Source organism: Phacochoerus africanus, chromosome X (genome assembly GCF_016906955.1).
Source record: "Phacochoerus africanus isolate WHEZ1 chromosome X, ROS_Pafr_v1, whole genome shotgun sequence".
NCBI classification, from domain to species: domain Eukaryota; kingdom Metazoa; phylum Chordata; class Mammalia; order Artiodactyla; family Suidae; genus Phacochoerus; species Phacochoerus africanus.
This window is the reverse complement of record NC_062560.1, coordinates 64,824,099-64,849,026: the sequence shown is the minus strand read 5'-3', so window position 1 is coordinate 64,849,026 and position 24,928 is coordinate 64,824,099. Positions and strand designations below refer to the sequence as shown.

Below are 24,928 nucleotides of genomic sequence, written 5' to 3'. Positions count from 1 at the left end.
ATAATAAAAGGCATTTATGACAAACCCACAGCAAATATAATACTCAATGGAGAAAAGCTGAAAGCCTTCCCGCTAACATTTGGGACAAGACAAGCATGCCCACTCTCACCACCTTTATTCAACATAGTATTGGAAGTCCTAGTCACAGAAATCAGGAAAACAAAAGAAATAAAAAATTGGAAGTGAAGAGGTAAAGTTGTCACTGTATGCAGATGACATGACACTTTATATAGAAAGCCTTAAGGACTCCACACAAAAACTACTTGAACTGATCAATGTATTCAGCAAAGTATCAGGATACAAGATTTACATTCAGAAGTAGGTTGCATTTCTGTATAATAACAATGAAAATTAGAAACGGAATATAAAAATATACTTTTTAAAGTCACACCCCACAAAATTAAATACCTAGGAATAAACCTGACTATAGAGGTAAAAGACTTATATGCTGAGACCTATAAAATGTTAATCAAGGAAATTAAAAGCAGATTCAAAAAATGGAAAGATATTCAATGCTCCTGGCTTGGAAGAATTAATATTGTTAAAATGGCCGTATTACCCAAAGCAATCTACAGATTCAAGGCAATCCCTATCAAATTACCCATGACATTTTTCACAGAACTAGAACAAACAATCCAAAGTTTTATATGGAACCATAAAAGACCCAGAATTACCAAAGCAATCCTGAGGAACAAAAACCAAGCAGGAAGCATAACTCTCCCAGACTTAAGACAATACTACAAAGCTATAGTCATCAAGACAGTGTGGTACTGGTACCAAAACAGACACTCAGGCTAATGGGACAGAATAGAGAATCCAGAAATAAAACCCAGGTAGCTATGGTCGATTAATCTTCAACAAGGGTGGCAAGAATATAAAATGGATTTGGAGAACAGACTTGTGGTTGCCAAGGGGGAGGGGGAAGGAGCAGGATGAACTTGGAGTTTGGGGTTAGTAGATGCAAACTATTGCATTTGGAGTGGATAAGCAATGAGATTCTGGTGTATAGCACAGGTAAGTGTATCTAAACACTTGTGATGGAACATGATGGAGGATAATGGGAGAAAAAGAATATATATATATGGGAGAAAAAGAATATATATATATATATATATGTATATATATCACTGGGTCACTTTACTGTACAGCAGAAATTGACAACATTGTAAATCAACTATAATCAAAAATTTCGGAGTTCCCATCATAGCTCAGTGTTTAATGAATCTGACTAGTGTCCATGAGGATGCAGGTTCAATCCCTGGCCCTGCTCAGTGGGTTAACGATCCGGCGTTGCTGTGAGCTGTGGTGTGGGTCACAGACACGGCTCAGAGCCCACGTTGCTGTGGCTGTGGCTGTGGTTGTGATGTAAGCAGGCAGCTACAGCTCTGATTCAACCCCTAGCCTGGGAACCTCCACATGCTGCGGGTGCGGCCCTAAAAAGACAAAATAAATAAATAAATAGAAACAGGGGAGTTCCTGTCGTGGCGCAGTGGTTAACGATGCGACTAGGAATCATGAGGTTGCGGGTTCGATCCCTGCCCTTGCTCAATGGGTTAATGATCCGGCGTTGCCGTGGGCTGTGGTGTAGGTCGCAGATGTGGCTCGGGTCTGGCGTTGCTGTGGCTCTGGCGTAGGCTGGCGGCTACAGCTCCGATTAGACCCCTAGCCTGGGAAGCACCCATATGCCATGGGAGCGGCCCAAGAAATGGCAAAAAGACAAAAAAAAAAAAAAGAAAAGAAAAAAGAAAAAGAAAAAGAAACAGATCCAGAGAGATATTAGCACCTGTCCCAGGTCATACTTTCTTTCCTTGATGCTAAACCATACTGGCTGGGGCTGGATTGGAACCAGGGGTCCTGTTATTTTTTCACTGTTCGAGTATTGCATAAATTGATGTATTTTAGTATATTTGACCAATACATTAAATTTAAGCAACATCATCTTAAAAAAGAAAAAGTTTACTGAAGAAACATATGCTCTCCCATGTTTACTGTAGCATTATTCACAATAGCCAATATACATATAAAATGTTATTTAGACATGAGAAAAAAGAAAATTCTGCCATTTGGAATAATATGGATGGACCTTGATAATATTATGCTAAGAAAGATAAGTCAGAGAGAGAAAGACAAATATTGTATGATATCTTTTACACGTGGAATCTAAAAAAGAAAAACAGATACTGTTACCATAAACTGGGAGGGGAGTGGGAAAATGAGAGAGATGTTGTTTAAGTGTACATACTTTCAACTCATAGATAAATAAAGTCCTGGATACCTAATACACAATACAGTGATTACAAACAACAAAACTGTATTTTAAACATTAAACCTGCTAAGATACTAGATCTTAATTGTCCCCAACACTAGAAGAAATTATAATTATGTGATGTGATAGAGGTGTTAGCTAATGCTACAATGGCAGTCATACTACAAATCAATATGTTGTACACCCTAAATTTACACAATGTTGTATGTCAAATATATTTCAATAACAAATAATTGTCAAAAAATAACTATGGGGAGTTCCCATTGTCGCTCAGCAGGTAAAGAATCTGACTAGCATCCATGGGAATGTGGATCTGATCCCTGGCCTTGCTCACTGGGTTAAGGATCCAGCGTTGCCACAAGCTGAGGTATAGTTTGCAGATGTGGCTTGGGTTTGGTGTTGCCATGGCTGTAGGGTAGGCCGGCAGCTGCAGCTCCAATTCGATCCCTTGTCTAGGAACTTCCATGTGACATAGGTATGGCCCTAAAAAAAGAAAAAAAATGGAAATATGTGTGGTGAGAAATGTGTTAAATAGTTTGATTGTGGTAATCATTTCACAATGTTTATGCATGTATATGTATATCAAATCATCACACCGTACGCCTCAGGTATATACACACACACACAAATATATATATACGTATATACATATATATATATATATATATGTATTTTTTAGGGCTGCACCTGTGGCATATGGAAGTTCCAAGGCTAGGGGTTGAATTGAAGCCACAGCTGCCAGCCTAAGCCACAGCCACATAAACGTGGGATTTGAGCCGTGACTGCAACCTACACCATAGCTCGTGGCAGCACCAGTTCCTTTAATCCACTGAGCGAGGCCAGGGATCGAACCCACATCCTTATGTATACTAGTCAGCTTCTTAACCCGCTGAGCCACAATGGGAACTCCAGATATATATTTTTTTATTTTTCACTTATATCTCTAAAAGTTGGAAAAATTTTTAAGTATCCATGTCAGAACCTTAGGACACAAATCATTAATAGGGCTATGAAAATAAATATTGTAACTGAAATGAGCCTGCACTTTACTGCATCATTAATTTACTAATATCAGCTATGAAGTTAAACTGAAAAGAAACAATAAAGTTCTTATCAGTTCAGGAAATTTACTGCATATACAACCATGAAAAGGAATAGAGAGCAACATGGGCCTCAGCAAAACCACAAATTTCTTCATGTCACAGACTTTTGGAAATCATTGAATAGTAAATATCAAGTCTACAAACATAAAACCTTACTATATTTCAATTATTGTACTTATGTCATTGAATACCAATTGCTCTGATGAGAACATGAACTTCTTGGGCACAGACCCCCTTTTGTCATTTTTTTATATCAAAGTTGACCTAAAACAAATGAACCACTCCAAAAAAATTGAATTGCCTCCTAATTGTTCTTTTTCCAGCCCATCTTCCTCTACAAAATCCTTCCAGCTTTTTTTTTTTTACAAAAGTACAATTCTGATAATGTCATTTTATTGTCCCCAAACCTTTAATGTCTGTTCATAATCTGCTTTATGGGATTATGTCCACATACCCTGTCAGGGCACACTCTGCCCTCCCTCAGCCTGTATTCCCAGTCTCACTCCCTGCCTCTCCTCTTCACACACCCTCTGCTGAAACCATCCTGACTGTTCCTTGAACACTTTCCGATTTTCATTACTCTATGCCTTTGCAAATAGTGTTTCATCTGTTTGAAACGTCCTTCCTCTCTCATCTGCCTGGCCAACTCTTATTTATTATAAAGCTCACCTTAAATATCACCACCTTGTAGCTTTCCCTGACCCCTCACAGAATTAATATCTCCACCATTTGTTTTTTTCTGTACCAATATGTTTATTTATTCTGAAAATGGACTAAGCTAACTCAGGGGGGAGGGAAGAAGAGAAGGAAAGAGGGAGCACCCTGTCAATGGACTTACCCAAGCAGCGACTGCGGCACTACGTGTTAAGCATATTGTTCAAGCAGCAGTGGGAGGATGGGGTAGATGACCTTTAAGTCGTGAGATGCTATGGTTCCCATATTTCACACTGCGTGTCTGTGGGTTTGCGCGTGGGGGGGACACTGGGGGGGTAAGGACAAAGAGACACAGAAGCAGAGACAGAGATCAGAGAGGAGATGAAGGGGGACGCAGTGCAGTAAAAGCAGATGGGCGGACCCAAATTTCTTCCGCTTTACAGTTTTGCAGAGGTCTAGCCCTGCATCTAGTGCCGTGGCAAGGGGGTGGGAGAGGAGGAAAGGGGAGGGACTGCACTCCCTCTGAGCGTGCCCAGCCTTGACTGCCTGACGGATCACCTTCCGCTCCGAGGCCGCCAGTTCCTCCTCGCCGTGACTCATGCCTATTGTGCCAGGCTGGGCGCACTCTGCCCTGCAGCCCCACAGGTGGTATCGGCTAGGAAAGACAGTTCCCGCCAGGCTAGGCAGTGGAGTGCTGCACAGTGCGCCTTCCCGCCTCTCAGCCGCTGCCCCAGCAGTTCCGACCCAGCGCCAGCAGGCCTGCTCTGTCGATCTTCGAGCCAAAGATGAGGCGGGGCTGGAAGATGGCTCTGTCTGGGGGGCTACGGTGCTGCCGCCGTGTACTTTCCTGGGTGCCAGTGCTCGTTATCGTCCTCGTCGTGCTCTGGTCCTACTATGCCTACGTCTTTGAACTCTGCCTGGGTAAGTGGAGATGGCACCTAGGTGGGAAAATTATGTTCCAGCATAATCGTTTGCCCTACCCTTCACACTGATGTCCCCTATGTTCTTAGCCCTCACACTGCGGTTTTCTTTTAGCTCCCTGGAGAGCTCCAGGTCTCCAACCTCTGGCTTCTCACAAAATTTCTTGCACCCTTCCGCGAGGGTCCCACCATGTCGCCATCGCTTTCTACCCAATGTTTCTTACGTTATTTCCTGACCCTACCCGCAAGAATTTCCTGGCTGTTTCCCCTTTCTCGTATAGGACAACCACTTGTGTCTTGCGTTCTCTTTAGGGGGGCTCCCACCCTACCAAACTGAGGAAAGAACGTGCCCTGTATCCTTAAACTGTCTGCTTACACTATGAATCCCACCAATTCATCCAACTAGCAGAACCCACCTCCGCATTTTCTCCATTCCCTCCTCCTAGGAATCCCAACATATTTACTGTACTTTCTTATTGACTCTCCTTTATCTAAGACTAGGATTCCTCGTTTTCCTGTGATCCTCTCTGACAGGCTGAAGTGCTTCGCATTTTTTGCCACTTGGGACCCCACAGTACACCTTGGTTCATCCCACTGGGGTCTCCACTTTTTACAAAGTGATAAGCCCTCAATTCCTCTTTCCCCGTGGGCTTCACCATTTTCTCATCTTCTCCAGTGGAATGGGAGTCCTACAATATATCCTGACCTGTCTCCTCACATTAAAGGCCTTGATTTTGTCACACTGGAGCTCCCCTTAGTCTCCAGCCTTTCCTACTTTGAGAAGTATTTTTTCCTTCCATTAGGGGTCTGAAATTATTTTCTGACACCTAATGCTAATCATTCTGCTTTTATCACCTATGGTCCTGCTTTGCTCACTGTCTTCTCACACTAGAGTATTCTCTTTATCCTCCCACAAGTGTTCCCACAATATCTCCCGTATCTCTTCCAAGTGCCATTACTTTTCTTTTTTTTTTTTTTGGAGGAGATTTACTTTTTTATTTTGTGATTTTTATTTTTCCATTATAGTTGATCTACCGTATTCTGTTGATTTCTACTGTACAGCAAAGTGACCCAGTCATTCATATATATATATATATATTCTTTTTCTTACATTATTCTTTTTCTGTCACAAGTAGCTAGATATAGTTCCCATTACTATACAGCAGTATCTCATTACTTATCCATTCCAAAGGCAATAGTTTATGTCTATTAACCCCAGACTCCCAGTCCATCCCACTCCCTCCCCCTCCCTCTTGGCAACCCCAAGTCTGTTCTCCAAGTCCATTAAGTCTCTTTTCTATGGAGAGGTTCATTTGTTCCGTATACTAGATTCTAGATATAAGTGATATCATATGGTATTTGTCTTTCTCTTTCTGACTTACTTCACTTAGTATGAGAGTCTCTAGTTCCGTCCATGTTGCTGCAAATGACATTATTTTGTTCTTTTTTATGGTTGAGTAGGATTCCATTGTGTATATATCTAATCCGATCATCTGTCAATGGACATTAGGGTTGTTTCCATGTCTTGGCTATTGTGAATAGTACTGCAATGAACATATGGGTGCAAGTAACTTTTTCAAGGAAAGTTTTTTCCGGATATATGCCCAAGAGTGACATGGCTGGGTCATATGGTAGTTCTATATTTAGTTTTCTGAGGAATCTCCATACTGTTTCCATAGTGGTTGTACCAATTTACATTTCCACCAACAGTGTAGGAGGGTTCCCTTTTCTGCACAGCCCCTCCAGTACTTGTTATTTGTGGACTTATTAATGATGGCCATTTGGATTGGTGTGAAGTGGTACCTCATAGTAGTTTTGATTTGCATTTCTCTAATAATCAGTGATGTTGAGCATTTTTTTCATGTGCTTGTTGGCCATTTGTATATCTTCTTTGGAGAAATGTCTATTCAGGTCTTTTGCCCACTTGTCAATTGGCTTGTTGGTTTTTTTGCTGTTGAGTTGTATAAGTTGTTTGTAATTTATTTTAATTTTAATTTTAGAGATTAAGCCCCTGTCATTTGCATCATTTGAAACTATTTTCTCCCATTCTGTAAGTTGTCTTTTTTTTATGGTTTCCTTTGCTGTGCAAAAGCTTGTCAGTTTGATTAGTTCCCATTTGTCTATTTTTGCTTTTATTTCTGTTGCCTTGGGAGACTGACCTGAGAAAACATTTGTACGGTTGATGTCAGAGAATGTTTTGCTTATGTTCTCTTCTAGGAGTTTGATGGTGTCTTGTCTTATATTTAAGTCTTTCAGCCATTTTGAATTTATTTTTGTGCATGGTATGAGGGTGTGTTCCAGTTTCATTGATCTACATGTGGCTGTCCAGTTTTCCAGTACCACTTGCTGAAGAGACTGTCTTTTCCCCATTTTATATTCTTGCCACCTTTGTCAAACCATTACTTTTCTAATGATAATCTTCCCTTGAAATCTTTTTTGAAACCAACTCCCCACCTCCTGAAGTCCTCTTCCAGTGTTAGCCCCACATTTTGCCACCCTCTTTCTCTGGGTTTCTTCTTATTTTTTTCTTACTTCCTTCTAGGATTGCACTTGTCCCATGTCTTCTCAAACTAGGGAAACATCATCCTTTCCTACTGGGGTTTCTGGTATTTCCTGCCTTTTCCAATGGGAATCTCATTTCTCATCCCCTCTATTTAGACCACCCTTTTATAAATCTGGGGTTTCCTCTTGTACCCTGTCCTGTAAACACTAGGGAGTATTTCATCCCCTCCATATTTATAAAATGGTTCCCATTGTGCATCTTATGCTTTCATACTCAGAATCCCAAGGTATTTCCTGACACAAATCCCAAGGCCCTATCCTGTATTTTCCCCACCTGAATCACCCCTCCCCCACCCCATCTTTATCCCTAATGGCCTTATAGTGTTCTTATCAATTCATAATGGAGTTTTCATACTATATCCTGTCTCCTCACAACAGAACCTCTGCTCTTCTCACAGTGATATCTCCCCTTGCTTCTCACATAGAAGAATCCCCATCTCTTCTCAAAGGAGATTCCACTAAAAGTTATTGTCACTTCAGTTCTAGAATTCCACTTCTAACACCCTTAAACTTGTTTTGTACAATGTCCCTATTCATTCAGTGTGAGTTTCCAGTATATTTCCAATCTCCTCACAGTAGGACTCTTATTTGTCCTGTTGGACATCCTCTTACTCCCAAGTCCTTGTAAGACTCCTGTATTTCTTCATACCAAATTCATCTCATCTTAAAAATTATGGTTAAGATCCTGCTTTTTCTAACCCCAGGACCTGACTCTACCTATAATTTCCATCTATTACATATTTGACAAAGTGATAGTTTACTCTGAGTAAACTGGGATTAACCAGGGAGGCAAAAGATAACCCTCTTTTCCAATACTTTCTTCTAATCAACTCTGTGTATCAGAGTTTAAATTTTCCTCATCCCCTCCTTAGATTTATTGTGGAAGATGAAGAAAGAGCTATTAAAAATAAATTCAATTAGTTGCTTTTATAGATACAAATTTAAGCAGTTGTTCTTTTTATCTCAGTCTGGTATGGAGGTGCATTAAATGGGCTATATAATGACTGAGAAATTTTTCTATTCTCAGACCTCACCACTTCACCTTTTTAAAAATGATTGGTTGAAGGATTGAAGGGTTAAAAGTTCAGCTCCATTATTATTTCTCCTAGGATTAATGCCATATTGTAAACACTATCAAACGTATTTTGGAGTTTTTCTTTTTTTTTTCTTTCTTTTTTGTCTTTTTGCTATTTCTTGGGCCACTCCTGCAGCATATGGAGGTTCCCAGGCTAGGGGTCTAATCGGAGCTGTGGCCGCCGGCCTACGCCAGAGCCACAGCAACGCAGGATCCGAGCCGCGTCTGCAACCTACACCACAGCTCACGGCAACGCCAGATCGTTAACCCACTGAGCAAGGGCAGGGACCGAACCCACAACCTCATGGTTCCTAGTCAGATTCGTTAACCACTGCGCCACGATGGGAACTCCCTGGAGTTTTTCAATATTGACTTATTTGAGCTTTGTCAAGCAATCTTAAAACTTAATAATGGCTACCACTTATATAAGTTCTTAATCTGTGCCAGGCAAGGTTCTAAGTACTGTAGATACATCATTAACTCTCTACGTGTTAACTAATTTGATATTAGCACTAATCATACAAAGCAGGTATCATTACTGTCCCCATTGTGTAGATGTGCAAACTGAGGTAACGGTCAAATTAGAATTAGTGCAAATAATCAGCTTTTTACAAGTTCTCATTAAGTTATATAATATTTAAAGGTGAAAAGAAGCTTATTTATTTTATTTAACATATTGGTAGAGCATTTATTTATCACATGCTAGACACTATTTTAAATTACCACATGCACGCGTGCACGCACACACACACACAATCCTCATAACAACCTTATGAGGTTTGTACTATCATTATGCCCACTTTGAAGACAAGAAAACTGAGGCACAGACAGATTAAGAAGCTTGCTTAAGGTCACAGATCTAGTATATGACCAATCTTGGTAACCCAGACAGTACAGCTCCATAGTCCATGATTTAACCACTACTTAACTCAGTCTACTTTCAACTAATACAGAGGTCAAAGCTTACGATTCTCAGTCTACATGTAGCCTACAGATGTGTTTCATTTGTCCTGCACAGTATTTTCTTAACATTTTGCATCAGATACCATTGCTTAAAAATCAGGAGAATAAAGGTTGCCTTGATTTCCAATTGTGTCTCCACCAGTCCATCCTGTCATCTTTGACAAACGAGTGGCCTTGGTTTCAGAAAGTTTAAATCAATTTTTCCTAAAGTCACACATTTAGTAAATAATGGAGAATTAGATATCAAAGCTGCCTGATAACCAAAGCAATACAACCAAAATAACAGATTTGAGTTTCAGTATGACTCAAAAAGTAATATTAAGGACATAACCTCTTTATAGAAACAGAACCTGATGTCTTTCTCCCAAATGTCAGGTTAGAGTTGAAGTCAAAAGTGGTATTTTTGTCTTATAAATCTTAGAGTTTGGATTCTGCCACTTACTGATTAGGAGGCCTGAAGCAAGTTACCTAACTCTCTCAACTTTATAGTCGCCTCACTTGCACTTTACTTATATGGTAGTTCATTCATACCATAAATACTTCCTTAGTACCTACTGTATGCCACTATAGCACTGATGTGAGATTTAAATAATATGGTGCATGAAAAGCATGCATCAAAGTTGACAGCACATTGTAGGAGCTGATTAAATAGTAACAAGTTACTTATTACTATTTTTTTTTTTTCGGCTATTCCCATGGCATGTGGAAGTTCCTAGGCTTGGGATCAAACCTGAGCCACAGCAGCAATTCCAGCCACTGCAGTGAAAATGCCAGATCCTTAACCTGCTGTGTCACAAGGGAACTCCTATTACTATTATCAATGTGGATATGAGGGATTCTGCTTGGCCAAGAAAATAAGAAACTTAGACTTTTAGCCAAGGAGAAAAGTAATGGTATTTTTTAGGTGCAATTCACATAGCATAAAATTAACCATTTAGAACATTCAATTTAGTGGCATTTATACATTCACTGTGTTGAACAACCATCACTAATACCTAGTTCCAAAATACTTTAATCACCCCAGAAGAAATCTTCATAGGCATTATAAATAGTCACTCTCCTTTCATTCCTTCCTCTAGTCCCTACCAACCACTAATCTGTGTTCTATCTCTATGAATTCTGGATGTTTCACATAAATGGCATCATATAATATATGTCCTTTTGTGCCTGGCTTCTTTCATTTGGTGAAAGAAGTCTATCCACATTGGAAGTCTATCCACATTGTAATGTGTAACAGTGCTTCATTTCTTTTTATGGCTAAATAATATCCCATTGTATACCACACTTTATCCATTCATCCATTGATGGTTGATGGACATTTGTGTTATTTCCACCTTTTGTCTATTCTGAATAGTGCTGCTATAAACATTCATGTACAAGTATTTGTTTGAATACTTGTTTTCAATTCTTTTGTGTAAATACAAGTGTGGAGGGTGGTAACAGCTTGGCTATAAGTTAATTCTATGTTTAAATTTTTAAAGTAAGTTCTATTGGAGGGTAATTGACTTACAAAGCTGTGTCAGAGTCAGATATACAACAAAGTAAACAAGTTATACATATACATGTATCCATTCCTCTTCAGATTCCCCTCCACAGTATCAAATAGATTACCCTATGCTATAGAGTAGGTCTCTGTTACCCATTTATTCTGTATATAGTAGTGTGTTCATATCAATCCCACCCCACCCCCCACAGGAACCTCCAAACTCTTTTCTAGAATCTTAAATTTTTACAAGTAAAGTTGGAGGGTTCCAATTTCTCCACATCCTCACCTAAACTTATTTTCCTTTTTTTAATTATAGCCAGTATAATGTGTATGAAGTGGTGTTTCATTGTGATTTTGATATGCACTTCCCACATGACTTTTCATGTGTTTGTTGGCCATTTATATATCTTATTTAAAGAAATGTCTATTCAAGTCCTTTGCCTATTTTTTTTCTTTTGCTTTTTTTAGGGCTGCACCTGCAGCATATGGAGGTTCCCAGGCTAGGAGTCCAATCAGAGCTATGGCTACCAGCCTACACCATAGCCACAGCAACATCAGATCAGAGCCACGTCTGCGACCTACACCACAGGTCACAGGACTGCAAGATCCTTAACCCACTGAGTGAGGCCAAGGATTGAGCCTGCAACTTCATGGTTTCTAGTTGGATTTGTTTCTGCTGCACTATAACGGGAACTTTCCTTTGCCCATTTTTAATTGGGTTACTTATCTTTTCGTTGTTGAATTATAAGAGTTCCTTCTGTATTTTGAATACTCAACCCTTATCAGATAAATGATTTGCAGATATTGTCTTCCATTCCATGAGTTGTCTTTTCACTTTCTTAACAGTATCATTTGATACACAAAGGTTTTAATTTTAATAAAGTTCAATTTATCTATATTTTTTGTTTGTTGCCTATGTTTTTGGGATCATATTTCAGAATCCATTGCCAAATGTAGGATCATAAAGATTTACTCCTGTGTTTTCTTCTAAGAGTTTTATAGTTTTAACTCTTACATTTAGGTCTTTGATCCATTTTAAAAATGTTTGTATATTCTGTGAGGGAGGAAGGAGTCCAGGTTCATTCTTTTGCATGTGGCTATGCAGTTGTCCAAGCATTATTTATAGAAGAGGCTATTTTTACTCAATTGAATAGTACTGTCGAGATTGTCAAAAACCAATTGACCATAGATGTATGGATTTATTTCTTTATTCTTAATTCTATCCCTTTGATTCATTTGTCTATTCCTCTGACAGTACCACACTTACTTTGATTTCCATACCTTTGTTTCAAGTTTGAATTTAAGAAGTGTGACTCCTCCAACTTATTTTTCTTTTATAAGATTGTTTTGGTTAGGGTCTCTTGTAATTCCAAATGAGGTTTAGGATCAGCTTTTCCACTTCCGCAGAATAGTCATTGGAATTTTGATAAAGATTGCAATGAATCTGTGTATTGTCTTGAAGAGAAATGCCATCTTAAAAATCAAGTCTTCCACTCCATGCAGATAGAATGTCTTTTAATTTATTTATATCTTCGATTACTTTCAGCATTGTTTTGGAATTTTAAGTGTATAAGTCTTGAGCCTTCTTGGTTAAATTTTATTCTTAAGTATTTTACTCCCTTTGATGCTATTATAAATAGATTAGCTTTCTTAATTTCCTTTTCTGATTGCTCACTGCTCACGCATAGAAATAAAACTTATATGGAGTGTTGATCTTGTGTTCCGCAGCCTTGCTGAATTTGTTGATTGGTCCTAAGAGTGTTTTATTTTTGGTGCATTCTTTAGGGTTATTTATACCTAGGATCATATCATCTGCAAATAAAAATAATTTTATTTCTTCTTTCCAATTTGGATGATTTTTTTCCTTTTCTTGCCTAACTGCACTGGCTAGAAATGTCAGTACAATGTTGAAAAGAATTGATCAAAATAGACATCCTGACCTTGTTTCTTATCTGAAGGAGAAGATTTCAACCTTTTGCCACTGAGTAAACTCTTAACTGCGGGTTTTACATAAGTGCTCCTTATCCAGTTAAGGAACTTCTATTCCTAGTTTCTTGAGCATTTTTTTTTTTCATGAAAGTGTGAGAAATATTGTCAAATGCTTTTCTAACATCAATTGAAATGAATATGTGGGTTTTTTTTCCTTCGTTCTATTAATGTAGTGTATTACATAATTGATTTTTGTGTGTTGAATTACCCCTTACATTTCTTGGATACATCTCACTTGATTATGATATGTAATCCTCTAATAAGCATATTATTAGAGGATTATTGAATTTAGTTTGCTAGTAATTGCTAATTGCTAATTGTGGTTTTGCACTTATATTCATAAGCGATATGTGTAACTTTCTTTTCTTGTCATGTTTTTATCTGGCATGGGTGTCAGGATAATTCTAGCCTCATAGAATGAGTTAGGAAGTGTTCTCTTCAATTTTTTGTAAGAGTTTGAAGAGGATTTGTGTTAATTCTTTAAATAGTTGGTACAGTTTACCAGTAAAGCTGTCTCATCTTGGCTTTTCTTTGTTGGAAAGTTTTGGTTACTGATTCAGTCCTTTACTTGTTAAAAATCTGCTCAGATTTTCTCTTTCTCCTTGGGTTAGTTTTGGTGGTTTCCGTGTTTATAGGAATTTATCCATTTCATCTAGATCATCTAATTTTTTAGCATAAATTTGTGTCTACTATTCTATTATAATCCTTTGCATTTATGTAGGTTCTCTATTAATATATCCACTTTCATTTATGATATAAATAATTTGTATTTTTTTTTTTTTTTTGCCATTTCTTGGGCCACTCCCGTGGCATATGGAGGTTCTCAGGCTAGGGGTCTAATCGGAGCTGTAGCTGCCAGCCTACGCCAGAGCCACAGCAACGCGGGATCTGAGCCATGTCTGTGACCTACACCACAGCCCACGGCAACGCCAGATCATTAACCCATTGAGCAAGGGCAGGGATCAAACCCACAACCTCATGGTTCCTAGTCGGATTCGTTAACCACGGCGCCACGACGGGAACTCCGATATAAATAATTTGAGTCTTCTTTCTTCTAGTCAAGTTTAGTTAAAGGCTCACTGTGCTGCACAGCAGAAATTGGCCCGACACTGTAAATCAACTATAATTTAATTAAAAAAATTTAAACACTTCAAAAAATAAAAACATATATACCCTATTTTTATAAATGTAAATTTTGTTTGCTTTTCAGAATCCCAATATTTAGTTTCCAGATTTCTGCAAAAGTTTATCCTGATAGTTTTTGCCACTTCATCCATGTCTTTTAGGGAGGGACAAAAGCCTGGAATTCCCTACCCTGCCATTTTTTTGGGCCATGCCCATGGCATGCTGAAGTTCCTGGGCCAGGCATCAAACCCAAGCCACAGCAGTGAGAACACTGAATCCTTAACCATTAGGCCACCAGAGAACTCCCATACTCTGCCATTTTTGATGATTAACAGTATCCATTTTGAAATTAAAATTAAAAGATCCAGGAAATAATTCTGCTGAGAAGCTAGAAACTCTTCAAAGAGACTCAGAGGAAATGAAAACTGATAAGGAAAAGCAAACAAACAAACAAAAAAAACCAACCAGAAGTTCACTACCTAACTAATGTCTAAATGTCCTCTACAACATTTCCAGATGTTTACAACGGGAAACTCATTCCTCAATGCTTCCACTCATTTTGTTTTATATTACTCAATGAATTTATTACATTTATAGTTGTACAGTGATAATCACAACCCCATTTTATAGCATTTCCATCCCAAACCCCCAGCCCATCCCTCCCACCCCCCAACCCATCTCCTTTGGAAACCATAAGTTTTCAAAGTCTGTGAGTCAGTATCTGTTCTGCAAAGAAGTTCATTCTGTCCTTTTTTCAGATTACACATGTCAGTGAAAGCATTTGATATTGGTGTCTCATAGACTGACTGACTTCACTTAGCATGATAACTTCGAGGTCCATCCATGTTGCTAAAAATGCCAGTGTTTCATTCCTTTTAATGGCTGAGTAACATTCCATTGTGTATATGTACCACATCTTCTTGATCCGCTCCTCTGTCGATGGACATTTAAGTTGTTTCCATGTCTGGGGTATTGCAAATAGTGCTGCAATGAACATTGGAGTACATGTGTCTTTTCAAGTTATGGTTTTCTCTGGATAGATGCCCAGGAGTGGGATTGCTGGATCAAATGGTAGTTCTCTGTTTAGTTTTCTGAGGAATCTCCATACTGTTTTCCACAGTGATTGCACCAGTTTGCATTCCAACTAACTGTAAGAGTTTTCTCTTTTCTCCATACCCTTTCCAGCACTTATTGTTTATAGACTTTGATGACGGTAATTCTGGCTGGTATAAGATGGTACCTCAGTAGTTTTTATTTGCATTTCTCTAATAATAAGTGATGTTGAGTATCTTTTCACGTGTTTTTTTGTCCATCTGTATGTCTTCTTTGGAGAACTGTGTGTTTAGAGCTTCTGTCCATTTTTTGATGGGGTTGTTTGGTTTTTTGGTATGTAGCTCCAGAAGGTGTTTATAAATTTTGGAGATTAATCCCTTGTCAATCGATTCATTTGCAAATATTGTCTCCCATTCTGTGGGTTGTCTTTTCATTTTGGATAGGGTTTCCTTTGCTGTTAAAAAAACTTTTAAGGTTAATTAAGTCCCATTTGTTTATTTTTGTTTTGATTGTCATTAATCTAGGAGGTGGATCTAAGAAGATATTGCTGTGGTTTATGTCGAAGAGGGTTCACCTATGTTTTCCTCTAAGAGTTTTATAGTCTCTGGTCTTACATTTAGATCGTTAATCCATTTCGAGTTTATTTTTGTGTATGGTGTTAGGAAGTGTTCTAATTTCATTCATTTCCATGTGGCTGTCCAGTTTTCCCAGCACCACTTATTGAACAAACTGTCCTTTCTCCATTGTATATTCTTGCCTCCTTTGTCATAGATTAGTTGACTGTAGGTGTGGGGGATTAATTCTGGGCTTTCTATCCTGTTCCACTGATCTATATTTCTGTCTTTGTGCCAGTATCATATGGTTTTGATGACTGTTGCATTGTAGCATAGTCTGAAGTCAGGGAGCCTGTTTCCTCCAGCTCCATTTTTCTTTCTCAGGATGTCTTTGGCTAGTATGGGTCTTTTGTGCTTCCAAACAAACTTTAAAATATTTTGTTTGAGTTCTGTAAAAAATGTCCTTGGTAATTTGATGGGTCTATTGCATTGAATCTGTAGATTGCCTTGGGTAGTATAGTCATTTTGATAATATTAACTCTTCCAGTCCACGAGCATGGTATATCTTTCCATCTCTTTGTGTCATCTTTGATTTCTTTCATCAGTGGCTTGTAGTTTGCAGAGTACAGGTCTTTTGTTTCTTTAGGTAGGTTTACTCCTAGGTATTTTATTCCATTGGATGTGATGGTAAATGGGATTGCTTCCCTAATTTCTCTTTCTGATCTTTTGTTGTTAGTGTATAGAAATGCCATTGATTTCTGTGTATTAATTTTGTATCCTGTGACTTTGCCAAATTTATTGATGAGCTCTAACAGTTTTCTGGCAGAGTCTTTAGGATTCTCTAGGTATAGTATCATGTCATCTGCAAATGGTGATAATTTTATTTCTTGCTCTTCAATTTGGAATCCTTTTATTTCTTTTACTTCTCTGATTGCTGTGGATAGGACTTCCAAAACTATGTTGAATAGTAGTGGCAAGAGTGGACATCTTTCTCTTGTTCCTGTTCTCAGGGGGAATTATTTCAGCTTTTCACCATTGAGAATGATGTTAGCTCTGGGTTTGTCATATATGGCCTTTATGATATTGAGGTAGGTTCCCTCTATGGGTTTTGGATTTTATCAAAGGTTTTTTTTTTTTTTTTTTTTGCATCTATTGAAAGGATCATATGGCTTTTATTTTTTCAGTTTATTAATGTGGTGTATCACACTGAATGATTTGCAGATATTGAAGAATCCTTGCATCCCTGGGATAAATCCCACTTGATCATGATGTACAATCCTTTTAAGGTATTGTTGGATGCAGTTTACTAGTATTTTGTTGAGGATTTTTGCATCTATGTTCATCAGTAAAATTTGCCTGTAATTTTCCTTTTTTGTGGTATCTTTGTCTGGATTTGGTATCAGGGTTATGGTGGCCTCATAGAATGAGTTTCGGAGTATCCCTTCCTCTGCAACTTGTGAAATAGTTTCAGAAGGAGAGGTGTTAGCTCTTCTCTAAATGTTGGATAGAATTCACCTGTGAAGCCATCTGGTCCTGGACTTTGGTTTGTTGGAAGTTTTTTAATCACAGTTTCAATTTCAGTACTTGTGATTGGTTGGTTCATCTTTTCTATATCATCTTGGTTTAGTCTTGGAAGATTGTACTTTTCCATGAATTTGTCCATTTCTTCTAAGTTTTCCGTTTTATTGGCATATAGTTGCATATAATAGTCTCTTATGATCCTTTGTATTTCTGTGATGTCCATTGTTACTTCTCCTTTTTCATTTCTACTTTTATTGATTTGAGTCCTCTCTTTTTTGTTTGGTGAGTCTGGCTAAGGGTTTATCAATTTTGTTGATCTCTTCAAAGAACCAGCATTTAGTTTCATTGATCTTTTTTATGGTTTTCTTCCTTCCTTCCTTTCGTTCGTTTGTTCCTTCGTTTGTTCTTTCCTTCCTTCCTTCCTTCCTTCCTTCCTTCCTTCCTTCCTTCCTTCCTTCCTTCCGTTCTTTCTTTCTTTCTTTTCTTTCTTTCTCTTTCTTTCTTTCTTTCTTTCTTTCTTTCTTTCTTTCTTTCTTTCTTTCTTTCTTTCTTTCTTTCTTTCTTTCTTTCTTTCATGTCTTCCTTTGTCTTTTCTAGGGCTGTATCCATGGCATATGAAGGTTCCCAGGCTAGGGGTCAAATCAGAGCTGTAGCCACCACCTATGCCAGAGCCACAGCAATGCAGGATCTGAGCCACATCTGTGACCTACACCACATCTCATGGCAATGCTGGATCCTTAACCCACTGAGCAAGGCCAGGGATCGAACCTGCAACCTCATGGTTCCTAGTCGGATTCATTAACTACTGAGCCACAACAGGAACTCCATGTTTGTTTCCATTTCATTGATTTCTGCTCTGATCTTTATGATTTCTTTCCTTCTATTGATGTTAGGTCTTGGCTGTTCTTCTCTCTCAAGCTGCTTTAGATGTAAAGTTTGTTTATTTGAGCTTTTTCTTGTTTCCTGAGGTGGGCTTGTATTGCTATAAACTTTCCTCGTAGAATGCCTTTTGCTGCATCCCATAGCTTTTGCAGTAGTCATATCTTTATTGTCATGTTCTTCTAGGTATTTTTAAATTTCCTCTTTGATTTCTTCAGTGATCCATTGGTTGTTGAGTAGCATGTTGTTTCGTCTCCACGTGTTTGTGTTTTCTTGCAGGTTTTTTCTTGTTGCTGATTTCCAGTCATATAGCGTTGTGGTCGGAAAGGATGCCTGATATGATTTCAATGTTCTTAAAGTTACCGAGGTTGGATTTGTAGCCCAGGATGTGATCAATCTTAGAGAACGTTCCATGTGCACTTGAGAAGAATGTGTATTCTGTTGCTTTTGGATGGAATGTCCTATAAATATCTATTAAGTCCATCTGGCCTAATGCTTCATTCAGGGCCTGTGTTTCCTTATTGGTTTTCTGTCTGGATGATCTGTCCATTGCTGTAAGTGGGGTGTTCAAGTCCCCCACTATGATTGTGTTATTGTTGATTTCTCCTTTTAAGGTTGTTAGCAGTTGCCTTATATACTGTGGTGATCCTATGTTGGGTGCGTAGATATTTAAAATTGTTATATCTTCTTCTTGGATTGATCCATTGATCATTAGGGAGTGTCCTTCCTTGTCCCTTAAAATATTCTTCATTGTAAGGTCTATTTTGTCTGATATGAGTATTGCTACTCCAGCTTTCTTTTGATCCCCGTTTGCATGGAATATTTTCTTCCATCCTTTCACATTCCATTTGTATGTGTCCCTAGAAGTGAAGTGGGTCTCTTGAAGACAGCATATATATGGGTCTTGTTTTTGCATCCATTCAGCCAATCCATATCTTTTGGTTGGGGCATTTAGTCCACTAACATTTAAGGTAATTATTGATATGTATATTCTTATTGCCATTTTATTCATTGCTTTGGATTTGTTTTTGTTGCTCTTTTTCTTCCCTTCTTTTCTTGTTCTCTCCTCTTGTGGTTTGATGACTAGCTTTAGTGTTGTATTTGAGTTGATTTTTCTTATTTGTTTGTGTATCAATTGTAGATTTTTGGTTTGCAGTTGCCCTGAAGTTTTGATATAGGGGTCTATATATATACGAGATTGTTTTAAGTTGTTGGTCTCTTAAGTGCAAGTGCATTTCCACTCTCCTGCATTTGTACACATCTCTTCTCATGATTTCTGGCTTTGGTAGCATAATTGTGCATGGATGATTTTGTATATTTACTGTATATATGCCTTTACTGGTGAGCCTTGTCATTTGTGGTATCTTTGTTTCTGGTTGTGGCCTTTTCTTTTCTGCCTAGAGAAGTTCCTTCAGTATTTGTTGGAAAGCTGGTTTAGTGGTGCTGAATTCTCTTAGCTTTTGCTTATCTGAGAAGGTTTTTATTTCTCCTTCAAATCTGAATGAGAGCCTTGCTGGGTAAAGGAATCTTGGTTGGAGGTTTTTTTCCTTTCATCACATTAAGTATATCATGCCACTCCCTTCTGGCCTGCAGAGTTTCTGCTGAAAAATCTGCCAATAACCTTATTGGGTTCCCTTGTATGTTATTTCTTTCTTTTCCCTAGTTGCTTTCAAGATTTTCTCTTTGTCTTTAATTTTGGATTCTTTGATTAATTCTTCTACTCTGGCTGGTTATTGTCATCATTGTCATTGTTGTCATCATCATCATTTTCTCTTTAATTGAACTGAAATGTGTTGACCTACGGCTTTTATCCATTGATTCTATTTCTGCCCTCTATTTTTGGATCGTATAACCAATACCACTTGCAAATGATAGTCATAAAATTACTTAAAGACAGCTTGGATACTTCACCAGTTCCCACTCATTTTTCTGTGTATACATTGTCTCATTCTAATATCTGCAAAGCAGTGGATGATCCCTTTCCCTCACTCACAGGTGTTGTAGCAAGTGGTCAAGCAAATGAGAGTTAGGACCTCAACTTTTTGTTTAGCCAGAGAGGTAGAGATATACCAAACAGCAATTTGTCAACTACTCTTTTTTTAAATATGTTCTTTTTTATTGAAGTAGATTGACTTACAGTATTATATTGCTTTCAGTCATACAACATATTAATTGGGTATTTTTATACATTACAAAATGATCACCAGAAATCTAGTGACCATCTGTTGCCATACAAAGTTATTAAAATGTTATTGACTATATTCCCCCTGCTGTACATTTCAATCCCTGTGATATATAATTGGAAGTTTGTACCTCTTAATCTCCCTCCCTTACTTCACTCATCTCCACCCTCCTATTCTCTGGCAACCACATGCTGTTCTTTCTATGAGTCTGGTTTGTTTTATTTTTTAGATTTCACACACACACACACCCCACACCTTTTTAATTTATTCATCTATTGATGGGCATTTCAGCTGCTTCCATATCTTGGTTATTACAAATAATGCTGCAATGAATGTATGGGTGCATATATCTTTTCAAATTAGCATTTTGCTTTCTTCAGAAAAATATTCAGAAGTGGAATTTCTGTATCATGTTGTAGTTCTACTTTTAATTTTTTGAGAAATCTCTATACTGTTTTCCACTGTAGCTGTTCTAATTTACATTACCACCAATAGTGTACAAGTGTTCCCTTTTCTCTACATCCCCACCAACAATTTTTTATTTATCGTCTTTTTGATAACAGCCATTCTGACAGGCATGAGGTGATACCTCATTGCAGTTTTGATTTGCATTTCTCTGGTGATTAATGATGTTGTGCACCTTTTCATGTGCCCTTTGGTCATCTGTATATCTTATTTTTTAAAAAAAATATTTATTAAGATTGTTCTCCAAGCAACCGTGCTCTCTCTAATTCTATTTTAAAGAAATGTTATTAACCGATTCAGGGCCTAGTGGAACTGATGTACTCATACAACATGTATGTGCAAAGTCATGAAGTCCAAGGTTGACCCACCAAGACTTTGTTTCCACTGCCATTTGTTTTGTTAGAATAGAGCATGTACTTCTTTCAAACATTCTTAATCAGGATTCTTTAACTGGAAAGAAAAAAAAAAGAAACTGATATCAATCTCCAGGCCAGTGTATTAGGAAAACGACATTATCTGGTAAGATTTAAGCATAGACAAAAATGGAACAGTTTTAACAAAGTCCATTCAAATGATCATTAAAAGAAGCCTTTTTAAGACTCAGCAAAAATAGACCTGTAGATAAAAAGTTATGACTAATTAAGAACCTGAGGATATAACCCCTAGAATATAGTCTCATTCTCTGTTCATATTTTTCCCCTTTTATGATTGTTAAGTGTTTACCACTGTGTATGAAAATCACTTTAAATTTAATAGCTTCTGAAGATTAAGTGTCATGCCTTATAATTTCACTTTATTTTGGTACCTAGTACACATGCACAGAGATGTTGGTATTGAGTAAAGACAGGTAGTCCCCACTTTGTACAAATGACAGAAATTTTACATGTGTATATACATATATATATATATATACACACATATATATATATACACACACATACATATATATATACTGTTTATCACAGTAAACCAGCAAAGAAGTGACTGCGTAGGGTAGACATAGTACATGGAAAAAGCCCTGGAGACTGGAAATTTTTTTTGTCTTTTGTAGGGCCGAACCCACAGCATATGGAAGTTCCAGGCTAGGGGTTGAATTGGAGCTGTAGCTGCCAGCCTACACTACAGCCGCAGCAACACCAGATCCCAGTCGCGTCTGTGACCTACACCACAGCTCATGACAATGCCAGATCCTTAAATCATTGAGTGAATCCAGGGATCAAACCCATATCCTCATGGGTACTGGTTGGTTTCATTACTGCTGAGCCACGACAGGAACTCCAAGATTGGAACTTAGTTCTAACTCCATCACTGGCTTGCTCTAAGACCTTGGTGAAACCGTTTGATACTACTCTAATCCATTTTTCCCATCTGTAAAATGAGACAGGTAAGCCAGATAATAGCTAAAGTCCCTTCCAGTTTTATATTCTATGAAATCTTAGTTCAAATATAATAATAATTAATATTCATTAAGCACTTGCCTTGGGCTAGATACTGTGCTAAACAGCATTTACATGCATTAATTCATCTAATTTTCAAGTAACGTGGTAAGGTAGGTAATGTTTAGGGAAGTTAAAGAACTTACCCAGGGTCACAAAATAATGCAACTGGGTTTCTAACCCTGAAAATCTGACTTCAGGGCTGGCCTGCAAGCTATATTACCTCTAAATATACAAGAGAAACTTGTTTTTTATAGATGTTCTACAGTGAATACTTTGGAAAAATGAATAATCATTTCCTAATTTATCAGCTTTTAAATTCTTACTACTGTGTTATATAGCTTGAGTGTTTCCATTTGTTGGCTTTTCTAAAAATCAGATTATAATTGTATCTGTTTAATATGCAGAAATTCTTACTTAAGGTTTAAGACGAAGAAAGATTAGCAAAGGATATAATTTAATCATCCTTGCTTTCCCTTATGTTAGCAAGCTGGTGGTTTCCTAACGTATCATTGAATATATTGCTAAAAAATTATGATATGGAAAAATGGATTAGAAAAATAGCATTTCTAAATATCACTAATTTGACCTTTCTCTCTTTTTTTTCACAGTGACTGTTTTGAGCCCAGCGGAAAAAGGTAAGAGGATATCATAAATTGTTCTTGTCAGGACTGTATCCCTCTTTCTGTCTAAAAGTAAATTACATTAAAGCCTATAAATTGAGCAACTTTCCCAGGAATACACTGAAGTGAGCAGAAAGTTTAGGATGATGATTTTTAGGGAGCTTGCCCAGAGATAGAAGAGAACATATTTTCAGTAGCTCCTCTGGCTGTGGGACAGGAATTGGAAGTTACCAGGATTTATGATAGAAAAGTAGCCATTCTGCTGGCCATAGTAACCCTAGGCATTCTCTTCATTCATCACCCTTGTTCTAGGCACCTTGCCTTTCTGCTCAGTTCACCCCCTCTTCAAGGCATGGAGTAGGGGCCCCACAGGAGGGCTTTTAAGGGCTAAGTCCTTTGCCATCACAGTTTCAGTACATTTACTATACTCCTCTTTCCTCCTCACCCCATCTTGGCTTGATTTGCAATTTATACTACCATTCTAAAAAGACTGAGGCAGTCTCCATTTAAAGCCATGTAAGCTAAGCATGAATCTTAACAAACCTTTAGTTTTACATTTTATCAGGTATAACCATAAATATTTACACAGCTTTTAATTCTCACTTCATGGGAATCAATTGTAATTCATTAATTATCTAGTGTTAATATTATTCTGTTTTTAAAGTTCCAGTTTGCTATTACTCATTTAACTGAGGTGCTGGCTATAGAAGCTATAAAGCAGAGTAATGGGAAGACAGTAGATCACAGTAGTTAAAAGTATGAGTTCTGGAGCTGAAGTGTCTAAATTCAGATCCTGGCTTTGCTACTTCCTAGTAAATTATTTGAATTACTTGTGCTCACTTTATTAATGTGTAGAATATAAATAAAAATAACACCTATTTCATAGAGTTGTGAAATTTTAATGTAGAACACTTAGGACAGTGGTGAATAAAGCACATACTGATGACTCAGTAAATGTTTGCTACTTTTGGTAGAGCCTTAGAGCAAGTCTTGAGTTGCTGCTCAAGTGTGTCAGTTCTTGATTATACTCACCTTATTTAGTTAGTGATATATTAGATACCAGGTGAGAGGGCATTGGGAGAAAAAAGTTTGGGTTATAATATGATCTTTATACTAACCTCCATACTGGATAGGAAATCTTCAATTAGTTTTATTGTGTTCTCCTTTTTTAAAATTAAAGTATTGTTGGTTCACAATATTATATTAGTGTAGGTGTACAACAGAGTGATTCACAATTTTTACTTTATTTTATTTTGTCTTTTTACCATTTCTAGGGCAGCTTCTGTGGCATATGGAGGTTCCCAAGCTAGGGGTCTAATAGGAGCTGTAGCCACCAGCCTACACCAGAGCCACAGCAACACAGGATCCGAGCCACATCTGCAACCTACACCATAGCTCATGGCAATGCCACAATTTTTAAAAGTTGTATTCCATTTATAGTTATTATAAAATATTGGCTATGTTCCCTGTATTGTACAGTATATCTTTGTAGATTGTTTGACACATAATAATTTGTGCCTCTTAATCCCCTACCTCTAAATTGTCCTTTCCCCTCCCCTCTCCCCACTGGTAACTACTAGTTCTCTATACCTGTGAGTCTGTTTCTTTTTTGTTATATTCACTAGTTTATATTTTAGATCCCAAATATAAGTGATGACATGCAATATTTGTCTTTCTCTGACCTATTTCAGTAAGTATAATACCTTCCAGGTCCATTTATGTTGTTACAAATGGAAAAATTTCATCCTTTTAACTGCTGACTAGTAGTCCATTGTATTTATACACCACATCTTTATCTGTTCATCTGTTGATATATAATTGCTTCCATATCTTGACTATTGTAAATAATACTGCTGTGAAAATTGAGGTACATGTATCTTTTTTTGATTAGTGTTTTTTTTTCTTCAAATGTATACCCAGGAGTGGAATTGCTGGGTCATATGGTAGTTCTATTTTTAGATTTTATGGAGAAACTTCCATACTGTTTTCCACAGTGACTGCACAAATTTATATTCCCACCAACAGTGTACAATTGTTCTCTTTTCTCCACATTCTTACTGACATTTGTTAT

At 37.6% G+C, this 24,928-nt stretch overlaps 1 protein-coding gene across 2 annotated transcripts in view; it reads left to right on the top strand.

Annotated features, from left to right (window-relative positions):
• The first annotated feature begins 4,558 nt into the window (after window positions 1-4,558).
• ZDHHC15 (zinc finger DHHC-type palmitoyltransferase 15) overlaps window positions 4,559-24,928 on the top strand; it is a 93,678-nt gene continuing 73,308 nt past the window's right edge. For both annotated transcript variants that reach the window (XR_007132833.1, XM_047765070.1), the window contains exons 1-2: window positions 4,559-4,944; window positions 22,846-22,872. Coding sequence is in view for 1 of the 2 variants with exons in the window: in XM_047765070.1 (XP_047621026.1) it covers window positions 4,809-4,944; window positions 22,846-22,872 (163 nt within the window). In the remaining variant the exon portion in view is untranslated. The remainder of the gene's footprint in view (window positions 4,945-22,845; window positions 22,873-24,928) is intronic.